Source organism: Podarcis pityusensis (genome assembly GCF_964106645.2).
Source record: "Podarcis pityusensis genome assembly, chromosome: 9".
NCBI classification, from domain to species: domain Eukaryota; kingdom Metazoa; phylum Chordata; class Lepidosauria; order Squamata; family Lacertidae; genus Podarcis; species Podarcis pityusensis.
In genome coordinates this window covers 39150238-39170153 of record NC_138034.1, presented here as the reverse complement: position 1 = coordinate 39170153, position 19916 = coordinate 39150238, and the positions used below count along the sequence as shown (strand labels likewise).

The 19916-nt window shown below is 41.4% G+C and overlaps 1 protein-coding gene across 3 annotated transcripts in view; it reads right to left on the bottom strand.

Annotated features, from left to right (window-relative positions):
- The window catches only part of IQCM (IQ motif containing M), a 93663-nt gene extending 73761 nt beyond the window's left edge, over positions 1 to 19902 (bottom strand). The window contains exons 1-5 of one of the 3 annotated variants that reach the window (XM_081021653.1): positions 19845 to 19902; positions 16440 to 16542; positions 12538 to 12831; positions 9673 to 9763; positions 2415 to 2488 (exon numbers count right to left, since the gene is read on the bottom strand). In XM_081021653.1, coding sequence (XP_080877779.1) covers positions 2415 to 2488; positions 9673 to 9763; positions 12538 to 12826 — 454 coding nt within the window. In that variant the 5' untranslated portion in view covers positions 12827 to 12831; positions 16440 to 16542; positions 19845 to 19902. The other 2 variants (XM_081021655.1, XM_081021654.1) reach the window with 2 other exon arrangements.
- Positions 19903 to 19916: the final 14 nt, after the last annotated feature.

Below are 19916 nucleotides of genomic sequence, written 5' to 3'. Positions count from 1 at the left end.
CAAATTGATCCTTACTTAAATTAATGCATTTTTTTCAAAGCATAAGTCAAGTACTGAAAAGAGACACCATTTTCTTACATAAAGATGTAAATATGTAATTAATAAAGATAGAATATTTAGTTACGCTGTGGGAAGTGTGATGAGAAATGTTGCCTTCACACCAAAAATATGAAGAGCATTGTATCATTTGGGATAATGTGGATTTGCTGATACTGTTAACTTGTGGATCTCCAACTGTTGAGGATCTGACAAGTAGATTAAATCACACACACCAAGATGATGGCTGTCATTCCTCCTGTTCAGCACCAAGAATGACCAAACTCAGAACTATCTCCAGACTTCTAAGAGGAATATGTGTATTTTGTGACACAAATACTTCAGTGGGAACCATCTAGAGCAGGGGTTGTCAACCCGGTCCCTACACTACAGCCTACTAGTGGGTGTTTCAGGATTCTAGGTGGGCAGTAGGGGGTTCTATGGCACAAGCTGAATCCTCCTTCCATCGAGCATTGGTGGGTGGTAAGAAAATTTTACCATCAAGAAAGATGCATTAGTGAGCAGTAGGTATAAAATGGTTGACTACCCCTGATCTAGAGGAAATGGCTCTCCAATTACAGAATGCATGTGGTCAGACGTAGTCTTGCATACAAATAAATGCAAGTGGTGGCAGGTTCACCCTGGGACCATTAGGAGAGAAGGTCCAAGCATCAGGTGGAGCCAGAGCCAATGACAGGAAGAGCCAACTGATTCTAGTTTTGTCACCATCCTCCTGCCTGCTAGGCTCTGCAGGCACATCCCAGAGACTGAGGAGGAGGTAGCTGACAGGCAGGGGCACCCCCTGGATAGAGTATAAAGTGTTGGGATATTCCATTCCACCTTAAGGAACAGGCATGATTGTTGTGTGTCACATGTCTGTTTACACTCCAGCACAGTATGCTGGGAACTTCTGTTTTGTGTATAGCTTTTGCTTACGCTGGTTTTTTTGCTTTGGACACAAAGGAGATCAGACGTGTTTCCTTTTGTCCTGATGTATGCTGAATAAACTGCTTGTAAATATGCTCACACAGCCTCTCCTGCTGTTTGAGCAGGGTTTACTCTGCTGAGTAGCGTGCCCTAGCTTCTGAAGCTCAGGTCGCAGATTCATGCTGCACACCGGCCAGTGGGCTGGAGCCAGCTGGGGGCCTGCCAATTGCCCCCGTTTCCTTGGTTGCATGCCAACATAAAGAAGGCAGGTGGGGGGGGCTGGCTGAGGCCATACTGGTTAGTGGGTCAATTGCCTCCACTCCATACAAAATCAACATGAAGCTGCATAAACAGGATAAAACCATTACCTAGCTCTGCCACACAAAGGCTAGCATGGTTCGTACATTTTGATTGCACTGAACAAGCATTGCGAAGGAGTGGCATGAGAGAGTAGCCTCCACTGTATGGAGCCAGCCTCCCGTGGGAGCACCAGATTACACAGAGACCTGATTTGCATTATTCTTTTCTTCCCAGAAAAGATGAAAACCATGTGAATAAGGGCTCCCTTGCAACTGGGTGCACATTGAAGCTTGGGTCACACTGGAGTCTACTGGATATGTGGTCCATGCTATTTCAGCTTCGCCTCCAACTGAACGAGGGCAATCATGCTCTGTAGCTGAACGGCAAAACAAAAACGTTGCTCATCTTCTTGCCAATTTTTCCAGTCCTAACTTTTCACCATCTACACAAACTAGGACATGAGAAACTGTAGCAAACTTGAGAGATCTAGCCACTGGTGTGCATACAGACAGAGACAAGATAATATATAGGAAGACATGTCCATGAGCATTTTCAAATCTGGGAAGAAGTATATGAGTAAAGCAAGCAGCTGAGGATTGATGAAGGAAGATCTGGTATAATCTATAAAATAGCAACCACTGTTTGGTCGCCAATGGGCAGAAGTAAAGTTAAAATACTTGCCTTTTTTGAGGAAAAATCATAGTTTAGATAACAGACCTCAATAAAGTATGGGTAATAGCCAACTAAATCATACTCAGAGTAAGTTCATTGAAATCAATGGACAAACTCATAGACCCATTGAAATGGACCTGAGTCCATTTATTTCAATGGGTCAGCTCTGAATATTGCTAACATTAGGTGTCACTCTGTGTTCAGAAATATTGCTCTGTGTGTGTGTGTGTGTGTGTGTGTGTGTGTGTGTGTGTGTGTGTGTTTATCTATACACACAAACATGAAACTTTCAAAATATATTTCAACAAAAAACTCTTTCCCTACGATCATTATCCATAACAACTCATTCCTTCAAAAATATGTCACTTCCACCCCTAGGTAGAAATAGTCTTAAATGTACTAATGCAGTATAACACTTTTACAGTAACTGGCAATTATTTAAAATGAAATGAAACTGCTAAATAACAATAAAGATTTACCCTTCTGAAGTTTTGGAATCCAGGCAGTCTGATTTTGTTCATTTGAGGATAATCCAAGCAAATTGCTACGGCTGCTTAAACACAAAAACAAACATGCACAAAACAAACAACCATTATTTCTTTTTCTTTTTTTATCTTTCTACTTAAATAACCTATGTACATTTTTTTTTTGTAAAGGAACAGAGCAATGTGTTTTGTAGAAACAGTGGTACTAGTACATGCCTTTTATATAATCTCAAAAATCGAAACATTTCATGAACAGTGAGGAATTGCTTGAGAAAGCATGTGCCCTGCAACCACTTTCAGTTCTCTAATGGAATTGAAAGGCAAGCAATACATTTTAAAAATAAAATAAAAATAAATAAAACTTGGTATTGATTTTTGCAAACATACTGTGTTCCGAGTCTGAACTGTGGTTTATGCTCGGAAATAAAGTTTAATAGCATCTGTCCATCCTCTAGCTATCTGTAATGCAGATAACTCTACAAGAAGGAAAGCCGTCTGAGCCGTCGCTGACATTCCCTTCTGTACAAGTGGGTGGAATTGGGCTAAGCCCCATAACCAGCACAATGCCAATCTGCTTTGTGATCTGTTCCAGAAACAGCACATCAACACTTTCCCATTTGCTTAGGATTGAAGGCAAAAGCCACCGTTGAAACATGGCAGCAACTTCACATGAAAATGCTGTCTGGGTGGGGAGGGGAAAAGCTAAATGTCAAACTAAAGCACTTATGTTTTCATGAAATATTAATTTTTCATTCAGATTTTCTTGAGACTGAAGTGTGTGAGATGTCATGCAGGGCATAATGAGAAAGGAAGGAAGGAAAGTTTTCAGAGACTATCTTCTCTGGAATCAGTTATATGGTGCTAGTTTATTTTATTATAATATGCTTATATGTACTGGGCAGAACCCCCCCAAAATTAAATGCTACCAATTTGAGTTAAAGAAATAATAATAATTACTTTAATTTATATAACACCCTTTGTCAAAAGATCCCAGGGCAGTGTACAACCTTAAAAACACATTACAGAATATCAATGATAAAAACATAATAAAAACAAAGTAAAAAGCATACAGACAGACAGCCTAATAATAAAACAATCATCCTATTAACAGTCCTGTCCCCAACACTTTTACAGACCACTTTTGTCTCAAAGCCGTTTACAACCATGCAAAAATGTAAATGGATAAAATCCAACAGTAAAACCAGTTGAAACAATTAAAATATGCAGTTCCATCCTAGGAACATAAAAGCCTGAGCTTGGGAGTCCTGCTTACTGCTTATTGCATTAATTTAGCTCCATCAACAATTAAGCCTTTAGCTCCAAAGAATAAAATCCAATAACCTAGATTAGCCCCCAAGAGCCATGATGAAAAAGTGGGTCTTTAAATGGACCTTAAAGTTAGCAAGGTAAGCCTGATCTCTTTTTTTTTTTTTAAATAATATTTATTAAAGTTTTCAAAAAAAAAAAAGAAAATACAGAAAGCAAGAGTTTACATATTTTCATATATCCTTATTTTCATATATCCGCTTTCTGGGACTCCCCCCTTCCCCCACCCCTACCATATTCCTTTTTCATATTGTTGGCTCCACAAGCTCTCAGTTCTAATTAAAAACTTAATTTGTTGAACCATTATTCGAATTTAAAATTTCTGCACTCCACATCAATACCCTTAACAAAACACGAAAAATTTCTTTCCCAAGGCCCACCCCATTTTCATTCCACAATTTCCCTTTTTTTAATAATAAAAACTCCCCACATAATAAAAGTATCAGAAATAAGAAATAAAGAATATAATAGATAAGACAAAGCTAGTTCAAAAAAAGAAGTTAACAAGCCTTTGGATTATAGTTCTCCCCCCCTGTCCCCGGTTTAATTTCCCCCTGACCACCAAACCACGTTATCCGCCTGGGATTCTTACAATCCATAAATCACCTATTTCCCCCAACTCCTTGCTGGTTTTTTCTTTTCTTTTTTTTTTTTTTTTTTTTTCCCTTTCATAAACATTTTTAGAACACTTAACTTCAGATCTATAATAAAACTCCCCCCATTGTTCTTTCCAGATTGTAGTCCAGTTTCCTCTTGTTCCGCTGCTGAAACGTTCTAATTTAGAAGCTTAGTAAGTCTGCAGGGATTATTATTATTCAGGAACAAAAACTTGCGTTCAGTCCCTTCCTTTCTTCAATAGAAAATTCTATTGTCTCCTTTAGCTGAACACCCTGTAGACAAAATATTGTTTCCGTTTCGCAGCTTTCCCAGAAGATAACCAGTCCTGTAAAATTCCAATGGTGTTTTTTTCACTTACGACCATCTTTGTAATGTCCCGAAACTCCTCTAGGGGGATTGTTATAACTTTGTCTTCTCTAGTCCAAAAGTCCGATTGTTATCCATATTTTCGCCATTTTGTATCCAAGTTTTAACAAATTGTAGCAAATTGTAACAAATTTAGCCAGCAAAGTTCTCATAATAAAATCCTCTCTACTTTCCGACTTTGACAGCTACTTTGACAGCTGTCAAAATCTCCGACTCTTTTCACCAGGCTCTCTCTTCAATCACCCCGGTTCCCAGGGGGGGGGGGGTTACGTTTCTTCTCCCTCAGTTCATCCTCCAGCACAGTTCTTATAATTCCCCATCGTGAAATTCTTAGTTTTTATCAGCAATGCAAATCTTTTTGGACCTTGGTTGCCCCGTCCTTGTCTTGAAAGGTTTACAATAGGGGGGGGGACTGACTTCCTTTTTGGATCCCCCCCCGCTCGTGTCCAATTCAAAAAGAAATTCTTTTTTTCCTCCTTTTAAACCCAGTTTTACTCACGGGTTGTTGTCTAAAAGTCCGAATTTTCAATAGAAGAAGTCAGCGCTCTCCGCCGAATGGCATGCGGCTGCGCTCGGCAGGGATAGCAGAGGACTCAAAGCACCACGCTTCTCCCCGGCACCCGATCCTTAGCCTTTAAAAAGGCTCCTTCACGAGTCGGGAGGGCGCTAGCGGTGCCAGCCGAGTCTCCATGTCCACGACCCTCGTGGCCGTGGTTTTTAAGGGTCCCCGCATCGCCGGTGCGGTAGGACCCAGCCCCTGCCGAGCAGACTCCCTCCGGAGCTCGGAGGGAGTCCGCCATTCGGCGATGGCGCCAACCCGGAAGTCCAAGGTAAGCCTGATCTCATTTGGAATCAAAATTCTCTAATTGGGGGGCTGCTACTGAAAAGGCCTTGTTCTGGGTGCTCACCAACCTGATTGTTTTTACAGGGAGGCATTTCAACAGGGTCTTCAAATTGGATATTATATGGCCAGACTGACAGTGCAGACAGTCCTTAAGATAACCAGGTCTCAAACCTTTTAGGGCTTTAAAGGTCATAACCAGCACTTTGTACTTGGCCAGAAAATGTACGGTAACTGGTGAGATAGTGGTGCAATTTGTTCCAGCTGCCTGGCCCCTACAATAGTTGGGTGACTTCATTCAATCAGAATAACTCCCCATTGGACTTTTGGATCTAATTCTGAGAAAACATGCATAGAATTGGGCTGTAAGAAAATCATCAAAGCTGACAAATTCAAACAGACATTCTTACGGATGAAAAAGATGTTTTTAACAGTTAATTTTAAACTGGATGTGTGAATTGGCTTTATACAAATTACATCAACTTGAGCAAAAAGAATCAATGCAAGCATACAGAAAAGAAATTGTATACAAGTTATAATTTTGTTATCCTTTGAGTATGTATGTGAAACTGCCAAAAGCCTATATGCACAACTACACCGTTCACTGTGATCATTCATTTGCACAGTATTCTTTTCAAGAGAATATAATTATCCCACAAAACAGAAGTGAAGAATGCAAAAATGCATTCAACTCTCTATATTCCAACATTTATTTTTCAAAAGAGACTTTTAGAATTTCTAGAATACACCATTTTATTGTCAGTCAGTATTAGACATTAATAAAGAGATATGTTAGAAGCAACATGGCTCAACTGGGAGTTGTTTTTTTAAAAAAAAATGATCATCATGACAGAATGTTTGGAGTTCATTAAACCATTGAAAGATTAGCAGCTCAAAACACCCTCCAAAACCATGCATAAGTAGAAATAGATTACAGTACCTCTATGACATTTCAAATTGTGGAACAAAGGTTCTGAGATGACCCCAGTGTGTGAGATCACAAGCAGAAACAGCAGCCTTAAAGCAAATCGTCGATTGCCTATGGCAATATAACTTCATTGGATGAAACTACCGTATTTTTCGCTCTATAAGACGCACTTTTTCCCCTCCAAAAATGAAGGGGAAATGTGTGTGCGTCCTATGGAGCGAATGCAGGCTTTCGCTGAAGCCTGGAGAGCGAGGGGGGTCGGTGCGCACCGACCCCTCTCGCTCTCCAGGCTTCAGGAAGCTATCCGCTAGCCATGGGAAACCCAGCTCTCCCACGGCTAGCGGAGACCTTGCCAGCACCCAGAAGCTTGGGGCGCGCTGAGCTCCGCACGCCCCAAGCTTCGGGATTAGCGCAGTGCTCCGCTAGCCCTGGGAGAGCCGCGCGGCTCTCCCACGGCTAGCGGACTGCTTGCCGGCACCCAGAAGCTTGGGGCGCGCTGAGCTCCGCACGCCCCAAGCTTCGGGATTAGCGCAGTGCTCCGCTAGCCCTGGGAGAGCCGCGCGGCTCTCCCACGGCTAGCGGACTGCTTGCCGGCACCCAGAAGCTTGGGGCGCGCTGAGCTCCGCACGCCCCAAGCTTCGGGATTAGCGCAGTGCTCCGCTAGCCCTGGGAGAGCCGCGCGGCTCTCCCACGGCTAGCGGACTGCTTGCCGGCACCCAGAAGCTTGGGGCGCGCGGAGCTCTGCACGCCCCAAGCTTCGGGATTAGCGCAGCGCTCCGCTAGCCCTGGGAGAGCCGCGGGGCTCTCCCACGGCTAGCGGAGACCTTGCCGGCACCCAGAAGCTTGGGGCGCGCTGAGCTCCGCACGCCCCAAGCTTCGGGATTAGCGCAGCGCTCTGCTAGCCCTGGGAGAGCCGCGCGAAGTCGCGGGGCTCTCCCAGGGCTAGCGGAGACCTTTCTGGCACCCAGAAGCTTGGGGCGCGCGGAGCTCTGCACGCCCCAAGCTTCGGGATTAGCGCAGCGCTCCGCTAGCCATGGGAGAGCCGCGGGGCTCTCCCAGGGCTAGCGGAGACCTTGCCGGCACCCAGAAGCTTGGGGCGCGCTGAGCTCCGCACGCCCCAAGCTTCGGGATTAGCGCAGCGCTCCGCTAGCCATGGGAGAGCCGCGGGGCTCTCCCAGGGCTAGCGGAGACCTTGCCGGCACCCAGAAGCTTGGGGCGCGCTGAGCTCCGCACGCCCCAAGCTTCGGGATTAGCGCAGCGCTCCGCTAGCCATGGGAGAGCCGCGGGGCTCTCCCACGGCTAGCGGACTGCTTGCCGGCACCCAGAAGCTTGGGGCGCGCTGAGCTCCGCACGCCCCAAGCTTCGGGATTAGCGCAGCGCTCTGCTAGCCCTGGGAGAGCCGCGCGAAGTCACGGAGCTCTCCCACGGCTAGCGGAGACCTTTCTGGCACCCAGAAGCTTGGGGCGCGCGGAGCTCTGCACGCCCCAAGCTTCGGGATTAGCGCAGCGCTCCGCTAGCCATGGGAGAGCCGCGGGGCTCTCCCAGGGCTAGCGGAGACCTTGCCGGCACCCAGAAGCTTGGGGCGCACTGAGCTCCACACGCCCCAAGCTTCGGGCTTAGCACAGCGCACCTGGGGGGGAAATAAAATTTTTTTTCCTTTATTTCCCCCCCAAAAAACTAGGTGCGTCCTATGGGCCGGTGCGTCCTATGGTGCGAAAAATACGGTATGCAATGGCTTGTTATATCATAGGGCGGCACTGCTGATTGACAGCAGCAGCATTAGAGCTGTCTTAGCATCATCATAAGTAGTGGTTACCAGCATGAGCTATGTGTCACAGCTGAAACATTTACACAGCTATAAATTTACTGAGTACCCTCAGTAAAGACTATACAATTTCCCTCCCTCCCCCGAAATATGGGGTTACAAAACTTAAATGGCTAGGCAATAACCATTTGCAAATAATATTTGCCTATTTTAAATCATTGTGACAATGAGGCAATGGACTCCAAACATTTAGGAATTGAGTTATTTTCATACCAAGGCTGTGATTCTATATTCACTGTACTGGGAGGAGGTCCAATTGCGCTCAATGGGCCTTATTTCTGACTAGACTTCCAAGTCTGCACTGCATGTGTTATTGCTGTCATAAATATTACTGGGCCAATAATGTTGGGAGGAAAAGTGGAAAGCATTTGTTCAACTGGGATACAACATCCACATGTAGATGTAGAGCACTAAGAACACAGTGTTTTGAACACTTTTTTTCTAAAATGTGTCCCCGTCCTGCCCTGCCTTGCCACTGCGTCCTTGCCCCCCTCACTAAATGGCCACCTGGCCAATGTTGGAGAGGATGTGCAGGCAGGCAGCGCAACCCGTCCTCCTGTGAGGGCTGAGCTGGGGCAGCAGGTTTTGTTCACTGCCCCACCTCTGGTCCCACCCAGCTCATGTGCTTGTACGCCCTGGGCTCCAGCAAAGGATGCAACACCACTGACTGTCTCTCTCTCCTCCTGCATCCTGAGTAACTGTGTATGTGCATCTCTCTGTTTCAAGCTCTCTCATCTACATCTATGCACACAGGTAAGTAGTCAAATTACAGCTTTTCTGTTGAGTCTAATACCTGTGATCTAGTCACAAGGCTTAGTTACAAGATAGCCTACCATACCCAGTGAAAATTTACTTGCTATATGTCTAAAGCTTATTTTACAATACAATGCAATTAAATACAGCATTTATGTACAATTAAACTTGTAGATTCGACAGGCCCGCTGACTTCAAGGGGACTTTTGATATACAGAATTGTGCTGTTAAATAATTAAATGAACACATTCACCATCAGAATAGTTTCATTTAAATTATGGATACATAGCAAGTGAGATTTCCTTTTCTAAATTGTAGTAGAATTCTGTTGTCAGCAAATTGAAAAGTTGCATTGATTATATAAAATTGTAATTTTTAATGTATTTTTAATCTTATGTTGGAAGTTGCCCAGAGTGGCTGGGGAGACCCAGCCAGATGGGCGGGGTATAAATAAATAAATTATTATTATTATTATTATTATTATTAGCCTGACTTAAAGCACAATAAGAGCTCAGGATTATTCCTTGTACCCTTTCAAAACGAATTGCAGTAGAGATAAATATGAATTGCTATTCCAACCATTTCAATACATTACCCAATGGATAGCTTTTGTTTATCTTTCTCACGTTCCATGGCTCTACTCAGTGATCCAACCTCGGTAAATACATCACTTAGCCACATTTTCTCTATCAAAAGTAGAAAGGGGAAATGTTGTTTTTTAAAAAAATAATTAACAATAATAGGAGAGTTGCACCAAAAGCAATAGTTGATATTGTTATTCCAAGTTGGAAAGCGTTTAATACATTTCATAAAGAAGTTACCGACATAAGAACAAACTGCCAACTCAGGCAAGTCACATATGTAGATGTACAATTAATTATGGATTCAGACCACTAGTCAAGTAGGACACACAAACACACACACACACACACACACACACACACAGACACACACAATTTCTTTATTATATATTTGTAAAGCAAACCATTTTTAAATGTAAACAGCTTCAGAAGCTGGGCTTACAAGGGATGTATGCACAAAATTCTTGTTTTTAAATATGCAAGACCGTGGGGAAAAAATTCTGGAGACTTCAACAACATGCATACGTGAAAAGAACTCCTTCTGTTCTCTTCCCACACAGAGAGGAAAGAATTCTGGATGGAAAATTACACCAAAACTACCATGAACTTCTGTTTCATTATATTTATGGCATTCACTGAAAATGAAGTTACCATATACCCAAGCCACATCAAAAATGTGTATTATTTGAATACTCCATGAAAGGGGCGTTGCAGTTCAACATTGCCCATGTTGACTCAGAAGTCAGCCCCACTTAGTTCAACGGGGTTAGTTGCCCAGTAATTGTGTAGTGTGCACCTTATCCTGACATTCTTACATATAAAGCACTCCTGTTTTTGTCAAAGGCTCCAGAGAAAAATTATTCTATTCTGCTACAGGAAAGCCTGCTTGTACTTGAAAGGGAAACTAATTGCTTCTATAAATGCATGTTACAAACCATTACCATAAAGGGCAGAGTGCCACAGATGCTATTCCTATGTCCACTATGGGCTGTACTCATAACCCCTGCCTGTCATTGTGTTTTTGTTTAAGTCTCAGCTGCCTTGCAAAAGCAAAGCTGAAAATTCTGAGGTGAAGGAGTGTCAGAAAAGTGGAGGCAATGCTGGCCAGAAGGACAGATGAGAGAGAGGCGAATGAAGCTGAGTTGGCCATAGTCATGAATTAAGAAGAGCCATCCAGCTATCAGCTGAGTATTACACTTGATGCTCCTGATGAAGTAGACACTATTCCATGAAAGCTTGTGCTATAATCAATTAGTTGGCCTTTAAGGTGCACAAGACTCTTTCTTGTTTTCAATTCTGCAGTTAGAGGACTGCTGCTGAAAAGGTTCTACACAGTATATTACATATACAGACATGGAAATTAACTTTTTGGATTACTTTGCATCAACCAAAGATATAGATTTATGAATGAAAGGTGTTTATAGAAATCTAACTATAATGTATATGTTCCGGTTAAAATACTTGGATATAAACATTCCATTTGTAAATACATCAGTTTACAACTAAAATCCTTTGGTCATTTCACAACCTCTAAAACAAGATTTTTTTAACAGGTGCATACAGACTCAATAAAAGTATAGCAATCTTTGAGCATTAAAAAACCCCTGAGAATTTCTCAGAGCTCAACTTTTATACACAAACACACATATACACACACACATAAATAAATTAAAAGGATTTAATTTTTTTGAAATACAAAGACAGCATGGAGAGAAGTAAGAGCAGAAAGGCCTCTGTGGAGTATGGTTGTATCAACTTTTCTTCTCAGTTCTGTATTTGAGTTTCAAGAATTATGCATACTCTACGAAAAAATGTCTGTACAAACACACATACCCTTTCTCAACTATTCATAGCAAGCCTTTTTCATTTTGTCATATAGATTTCCTGTTTCCACACCTGTGACTTGCTGGGGTAGACATCAATTGAATTGCTCACATGTAGCGCAAGAAGATAAAAAATGTCTCTCTTTGACCTAAAGTGCTAGTATATTTTTAATACACCATGAAGAGAAAAAGGCTTTATTGTCTTTTTAAACTCCACAAATTCCTGACAAGTATTTTTCACGTATCTTTCTCCATGCCATTTGGGTTGGGAATGGGCTACACCAACTTTTCTCTTTTGTTAATCAGGCACACTAGGGCAAATGACCTGACAAAGGCCATATCTAGTTTGGCCCTTTGTCCTATTGAGTTCAGGGAATTACTCCTGAGTAAAACATTTAAGGGTGGGCTATAAGCCATAAACAAGCTATGGAAAATAATGTCTCATAATATATCAGGGAATCCCTCAAAATAAATTCTGAGCTGCTGGAAGGAACCATGAAGTCACTTGTTATGAATAGGAGTCTGCCTATAGGTAGGGCCAGCTTTGAGGTAAAGTGAGGTGGTCACCTCAAGCAGTACCTCATGATTTGGGGTGTCATGGAAAAGCAACAAATTATTAATGATTTATTATTCTTGTATTTTTACTTCCAGGAAATTGTGCTTGTGGGAATTTCTTCATCAGCATAGCTTGACCAGCCTTAGGTTCATTTCTAAATGAATAAAAAATAACAAAAGTACCATATGTTTGCAGTGAGCTCCCCTTCTAAAGAAAGTTAAGCCTCAGTTAGTGCTGACTGGGGCACTCATGTGCACCAACAACACATACAAACATACAGATATAGAATTGTTAAATAGGGTAGAAATAGTGTGATGACCACCTTTGAGGCATATATGAACAGTTGCAGCAAATGAAGACAATGCTATTGACTTTCACTGAGGTTTGAATTCAGCCTAGCTGAATTATCTCACAGTAGGAAGAACATCAAAACTTGGTCAAGAGTGGTATGTCATTCTATATGAAACCATATTAAGTATATTCACAAATATATATCTCACCTTTTCCCCATCCATACTCCATCTTCGTAGGACAGGATTTTATACCGCTCAGAGACCTCCATGTTTCAGAGTGTGGTCTTAATGGCAACATGTCTAATATTTCTTCCAGAGAGGTCTTGTTAAGAGTTTTTGCTGACTGGGTGGGTTTAGTGCCCACATAAGATGATAATTTAGGTGGTGCACTAGTAGCTCTTTCTGATTCCCCAAGGATTTTGCTATGAAAATTCTGGTCACTCATATTTTCTGTGGGCTCCTCGAGGATATCGCTAAGAATTGGGTGCATTGCCATGTTTTCTGTTGACAAAACAAATGAGTAACACCATCACCAATTTTAGTCTGAAATCATCCCTCTTGCTCTGTGCTACTTTCAAAGCCATTACTCTTCAAAAGTTTAAGTACGGAACAGTTTTATTTAGCTATAAACCAGAAAAGGGGGGGGGGACTTTCAGAGTTAAGCCACACATTTGGCTCTCAATTTCCTGGCCGCCAATGAAAACAAAGAAACATACAAGATAACATAGTTTCCTTGTCCAACAGTAAGAAGCTCACAAGCACATTTGATGTAACAACAAAAATGTCAACTGTTGCAAAAGTACATGGTGATTTGGATTACCTCCTACATGCTTTGAAAGAGAAGAGTGCAAGTATCTTCTCTCTTAACTTTCATCCAGTTTTGTAGGGTACAGTGGTACCTCGGGTTACATATGCTTCAGGTTACATACGCTTCAGGTTACAGACTCTCCTAACCCAGAAATAGTACCTTGGGTTAAGAACATTGCTTCAGGATGAGAACAGAAATCGTGTGGCGGTGGTGGCGGCAGCAGGAGACCCCATTAGCTAAAGTGGTGCTTCAGGTTAAGAACAGTTTCAGGTTAAGAACGGACCTCCAGAACGAATTAAGTACTTAACCTGAGGTACCATTGTATTTGCGAGACCCTGTCCCTGGAGTCTCCCCCCGCCCCCGAAATGAGACCTGACAACAATATATGGGTTTTAATTAGGCCACAACTTTATTGAAATTCAGGTGTAGGAACCTTGGCATAGGCCTTGGAAGGTATCCCTCTCAATGTTCAATGGAAATGTTCCAGACAAATCTCAGTCACATCCATTGAGGACACATATTATCTTATAGACTACCATTACATGATTTGCAATAACCTTGGATTGCTTAATCAGCTCTGTGTACACTTTTTGGAATCTACATGTGTAAGAAGCAAGGGTCATTAATCTTCATTAAGAATAATGCTAGTGTCTGTGGGCTATAAATACCTATGTGATGTATTAGGTTTCCTTCTACATGGTTATTTTACATCTTTATTCATCTGTCCTAGTTTAATAATTATATGTTAAAAATAAATTATAACTTTACACAGATACAGAAAGGGAAAAAATTGAATAAGTATTAATCATTTCCCTTTCCAAGTTCTTTCTTTCAAATATATTAATTACATTGGTTATGTACAGATCTAGTAAGTCTTTATAATTGTTGGAGACACACACAAACTACATTAAAATACCCCGCTACAAGAGTAGCCATAGTTTCTCCTGAATTCAACACTTCAGAAGATTGGGAGGAACCTTAAGGATGCAATCTGAAATCTTATATTGAGAAGACTGTGGAAGGGAGTCTCGTAGATCTCTTTTTTAAAAAAATAATGTGCACAAGTGATTATTTTAGTAACTTGGATTTTCTTTATTTGTCTTTGACTCGTCACTAATGCTTATTAACCCAGCGTGTGTCCTTTAAACAAATCTGTTAACATACACTTTTTTTTTAACTAAAAAGAAAAACGAAAAAGGTAATGAGTGTTGTAATGTCCTGTTTCTGAAAGTATTAGTTTGCACATCCGTTAAAATTCGTTTTGGGGAGAGATAGAAAAGAGGGAGGCCCTAAATTGTCAAATGGTTAGAGTAGGGAGGAGGAGTTGACTGTGGCCTGTCTAGGTCATTGTTTCGCAAAATTAAAATAACCGCACTCCCCTCCTGAGAGTTTAGTTTTCCTGGCTTGCCCCTTCTCGGGTGAAGATAATTTGGGTGTAGTTTTAATAATAGAGTTTTTAATCTTTGAATTGTTTTTTTGCAGCTTAAAAAAAAAAAGGCCTGTGCTAAAGTAAAAGAAAAAAAAAATCTCTGTACCCTTTGAAACCCTTTCACATACCCCTGTTGGGGGGCAGGTACCACACTTGGGTAAACACTGCTCTAAAACAACCTTTGCCAACCTTGTGCCCTCCAGATGGCTAGGGGCTGATGGCAGTTGTAGTTCACAACATCTGCCTGCCTTAGGCCTCTGTCGCCTTTTGGCCATAGGGTTATTCAGAGAGTAAGCTGCATCTGGAGGGCCACCAGCTTTCCATTCCTAGGGGTGGCTGAAAGTTACGTTTCCGATCTTTAGACTGTTTTAACTTTTTTAATCCCAACCGTAACGCATCACAGGCAAGAGTGTAGGCCAGAGAAATGGATGCTTTTCATTACTGTGTTCACACTTGCTTAAGAAGGAAATATGGCTCTTCGTAGAACTGGGCTCCATCTGGTTCTCCCCGTCGTCTCCTCCTTAAGCCCCATTCATTTAACTAGGGCTGGATCTACATAGCTATTTAAAAAACACTATGAAAATGCTATTTTATATATATATATATATATATATATATATATATATATATATGCAATTTGCCATTAAGTGCTACAGAGCCATCTGATGTCACATTTTTGTTACACACTTATAATTGCAGCTGTGTAGCTGAGTCCCTAATCTTAGCATGATTATGTCTGGAACCAACCCTATATTTTTATCTCAGAGGCAAGTAGGTTTGTAGCAGTCATATTTCATTTTTCCTAAACTTTATATTAGTCATCTTTCACTGTTCCTTAATATTATTTTCCACAGGAAAATAAAGAACTGGAAACTGTTCAGAATAAAATCCTGGTCAGAGGTAAGTCCCATTACGTTTTCCCAGGTCATTGTGATTTGGATTACAGTCTGAGAGTGCATTCCTATGCCCACTTACCTGGGAATAAACTTCACTGAAATCAAAAGGACTTACTTCTGCGCAGACATACGTAAGATTGCACTGTAAGTAATTAAACTGAAGAGCAATCAGTTGCAATTACATTATTGATTTTTTTTCACTCTAAAAACACCACAGCTATGAGTCAACAGTTGACAAATTGGAATTTTGAGTATTTCTTGTCTCCATTATTTTTCTTGTAATACTACAGCTGACAGTGCTGTCTTTGTTCATATTAAAACAAGTGTGTTTTAAATGGCTAACTCCATAGCTTAGACTGATAAATAGAATGTGTATGTTTATCCACTTTTGGACACATTTTCCTTCTTGTTATCCCTCTTGACTACACCCTGTATATCAGTGGTGGGAACCTGTGGCTCTCCAGTTATTGTTTGATTCTGGCTCCCATCAGCCCAGCCAGTATAACTACTGGTCAGGAATGATGGAAGACGTAGTCAAGCAACATCTGGAGGGCTGCAGGTTGCCTCCCCAGCTTAATAGCTTTTGACAAATTAACCTCTACAGTAAAGATTATTGTCTGAAATACAGGCAATCTATAGAAAATATCTGATTAGATTTTAACCCTCCTGTGCGATCTTTTGTATTCCCATTTTGGCAACAGAATTTGCACGGCCTAATTTGAAAAATTCAAAAGCAAAGATGCCTGGCGTAAGTCTTCAGCGTCTTGGCAGAGCTCTCCTATTTTCTTGAAACAGGAGCTGGTTGCGGCACAGCTACTGTTGTTTGTCGCAAGTCAGGTTTGATTTTGTTTTCTTTTGATTTCACCAAATAAGAAACATATGCTTCACAAACTTGATTGCTTTCGCAATTCTTGTTCTAATAATTTGTAAAGTAACAATAGGTTTAATTCAGCTGTATAGTTACACTTTTCCTTACCTGTTCTTCCCTTTCCTGACCAATACCGAAAATAATTACTTCTTCCAAGTTCACCTTAAGTGGAGTGTGGCATACTGCAGCATGGAGATGCCTATATTGTAATCTGAAAATGAAGGAGAATAGATTAGAATAATTCCTTTTTATGCTCGTCAGAACACAGATCTTTAAGATTTAATGACAAATTTCCTTCTGCATTTGAAATGTCAAGGTTAACCATGGAAAATAGTCTTGAGCACAATTACCTTTGTACTCTAGGCTAGAAAGTAGGTCAGTTTTTGTCAGCTGATAATAGATGAAACTATGTTTTTGGGAGAAGGGGGTGTTGCCCAGTAATTGCAAATTATGATAAAACAGCCCAGTGGTTTGACACTCTCGATCAGTTTTGGTTCACCTGCATATTCAATAGCTGTCATAAATTTTCATTTCACCAATCCCTTTCTGTAGAAAATGCCTCACTAACATTTGCATGCATTTGTTCTGGTGTAATATTAACAAAAAGGCTTTCAGGCAAATATTTTGAAGCTTGGACAGGGGACACATGGGAAAGAGCCATGATCCTGCCCAACCTCAACTGTAGCCAGAGAGAGAGAGAGAGAGAGAGAGAGAGAGAGTACTCTGACAGCTGAGGTACATACTAGAAAGCCTAGATCTGACCAGCTATCTCTCCCCACATTTTTAATGGGGAACAGCTAAAGTACCATGTCAATTTGCTCCTCAAATTTCTCTTGTTAAGGCAGCTTTGCCTTTCATTTTCATTTTTCATAGAAGGTGGAGGGAGCTGTCCAAGGGAGCAGGCATTTGACCAACATTTTTAAAATAGATTAATCAACTTATTAAAGCCTTTGTTGCTATATTAGTGGTGCTCCAACTGTAATCACTGGAACCAATGTTCAGTCAGTTGGACTGATAAATTTGATTCTGGTATATGGAAGGTTTGGTTTCCTTCTTTAAAAAAAGAATAGGTCTTGATTATTAAGTTATCTTTCACTTCCTTCTTGAAAAGGCACATATTGAGGGCCTTTTCGGTAATATGTGAGTGTATTTAAGTTTAATTGGGTGAAAGATAGATGATCAATCAATTAAATCACATCTTTCTTTTATGTGGATATTGCAAAAGGCTCTTGTTCATGGAAAGAGAACACAATTCCATTTTCCCCCTGAATAAATCAGCATTCTCACTACCTTCAACGCCCAGTGTTATTGGCCCATAGGATGATTTTCTACCAGATCAAAGGAACACACTGCTCAACTGAAGTGGTGTAGTAAAGTTCCTGTCATCATGAATAAAAGTGCTTTTTAAGAGATTGATTGTCACTAATAACTTTGCTTTGAGAGAATCCGCATCCTAAGTGTCACTAAGGGAAATGATGACAGGCTTTTGGGGAACTGGGGATAACGTCTGTTTTTAGAGCAGGGATTCAGAAAATGAATACTTAGAATAACTTCTGCTCTTGTTGACACATTTTCACAGATCATAGCAATGAGGAAAGAAGAGTTTGTTTCCTTCAGACATACCCAAATCCCAGTGCAATCAAGTCATGTTGAATGATATCACAGCCTATTGCTCGAAATTCAGTTCCTATTATTGAATTATAATCCCCCTTCGATGCCTCAATCAAAACTGGGGATTTTTTTGTATTAAGTACATGACATATCTGACACGCAAAGTATAAATGGCATCCACTTACCAAACACCCCTTCTTCTCAAGGGGCCGACATTATGTTATGTTATCACAAATCCACAAAACATGCAAGAGACCACTTATTTAAGAACAGAGAGTTCAGAATTCTACAGAGCTGAGAACATAGCATGAATACACTTTATTTATAGGATATTGTAGATCAAAACAGCATTTTTGGAAATATAAAATATATTATGAATTAACAGCAGTTGTCTCTTCACTGTATCAGTAGATCAAATGTAGGGACATTTTAGAAAAGTAAAGATGAAAATAAAATTATTCTTATTAGGTTGCAGGCAGGTTGCCTTTTTGTTTTTAAGACTGATTATAACTAATTAGAACAGGGTTACAGTAGCAGCTCTGGGTGGGTGCCCTTAAGATTTTGGAACTGTTCATACTTGCATGTAAAATACTTGATTTCTCATCACTTGATTGCTCAGTTCTTAAGTTCATTCTTCCTCTCCATGTAGACATGTGGCAGGGGAGCAGGATCATGCACACTGGTTCTCCCTGCCTCAACGTTTACATGTTCAGCAGATGTGTAAGAATGACTCAGTGCATGTAGACTTGTCAACAAGCCAACAGTAAATCACACTGTGTAAGTTGGAGTTAACTCTTTATCAGCAAAAACAAGATGTGCATAGGAGTGTCAGGCCTAATGAGCACAGCAACTCATGTCCAGTAGGTCTTGGCCCCATGAAGCAGTTGCTGAGTCTGAAGGTCCCTAACTTTCCATAGCTGCCTAAGTTCCCTCCTCTCCAGGGTTTTCTCCCCAAACAATCAGAGACTATGTCTGGGTGTTACTAATCTCTCCTGTGCCCTTTTCATGCCTCTTCTGGCTCTGGGAGACAAGCAGGGGGCGGAGGGGTGGAGCCTGTTGCAGCAGGAGGGGGAGACATCCCTGACTCTTCACCAGCCTAACTTGTCTCTGCCTTTTGCCCTCCCTCCTCTCCTGCTTCAGTTTCTACCTTTGATTCTGGACTTCTCTCTGCCGCAGACTCTCCCAGCTCACCAAGCCCTGTTACCTCTTCAGCTTCCAACACCTCGTCTTCCCAGTCTTCTCCCTCTTCTCCCTGTGACCACTCATCATTGTCCCTGGGCTCTGAGCCTTCTTCCCTTGGGGGTTCCCCAGCTGGTTCCTCCCACCATTCCTCTGTGTCCAACCAGTCCACGACAAGATTCCCATGCTGTCTGGAACCATTCACATTCAGAGTTTCTAAACATATGACAGAGCTTTTTCATGCATATGTTGAATGTGCAGAGGTCAGAACCCTAGCCATGTGTTTTGTGTACACCTGAAGGAAATGAGTGAGCACGACTTTAAGCTGTAACGCTAAGCAAATTTTTTTGGACATACATCTCCCTGATTTCAAGTAAGCACATTTACAATCTCATGGCACATGACTCACCGCAGAATGCATGAACTTATTGCAAAAGCATTGCTTCAGAGACAAAATGAAAGTTCCAACTAAGTCATTTGTTTTGTACTGAAATTGGAGTGGCTGTGATCCTAAGCCACTTACCTGGCAATACATTTAGTCAAACGTAGCTCCAAGCTAATGTTTTTAGGGTAGGGATTTCACTCAGAAGCCAAAGGCTCATATAAGAAATGGGAGGAGGGCTGGTCTTCCAGCTCTTTAAAATAACATATATAAAAATAGAGTCCGAGAAAAGCAGTTAAAAATACATGGAAAAAACCAGAAATAGATTGAAACACACTCACATGTTGGTACTCTACTAACCCATCCTAGCGTTCTACTAGAAAGCATCTGTGCTCTGTGACATCACCAGAAGA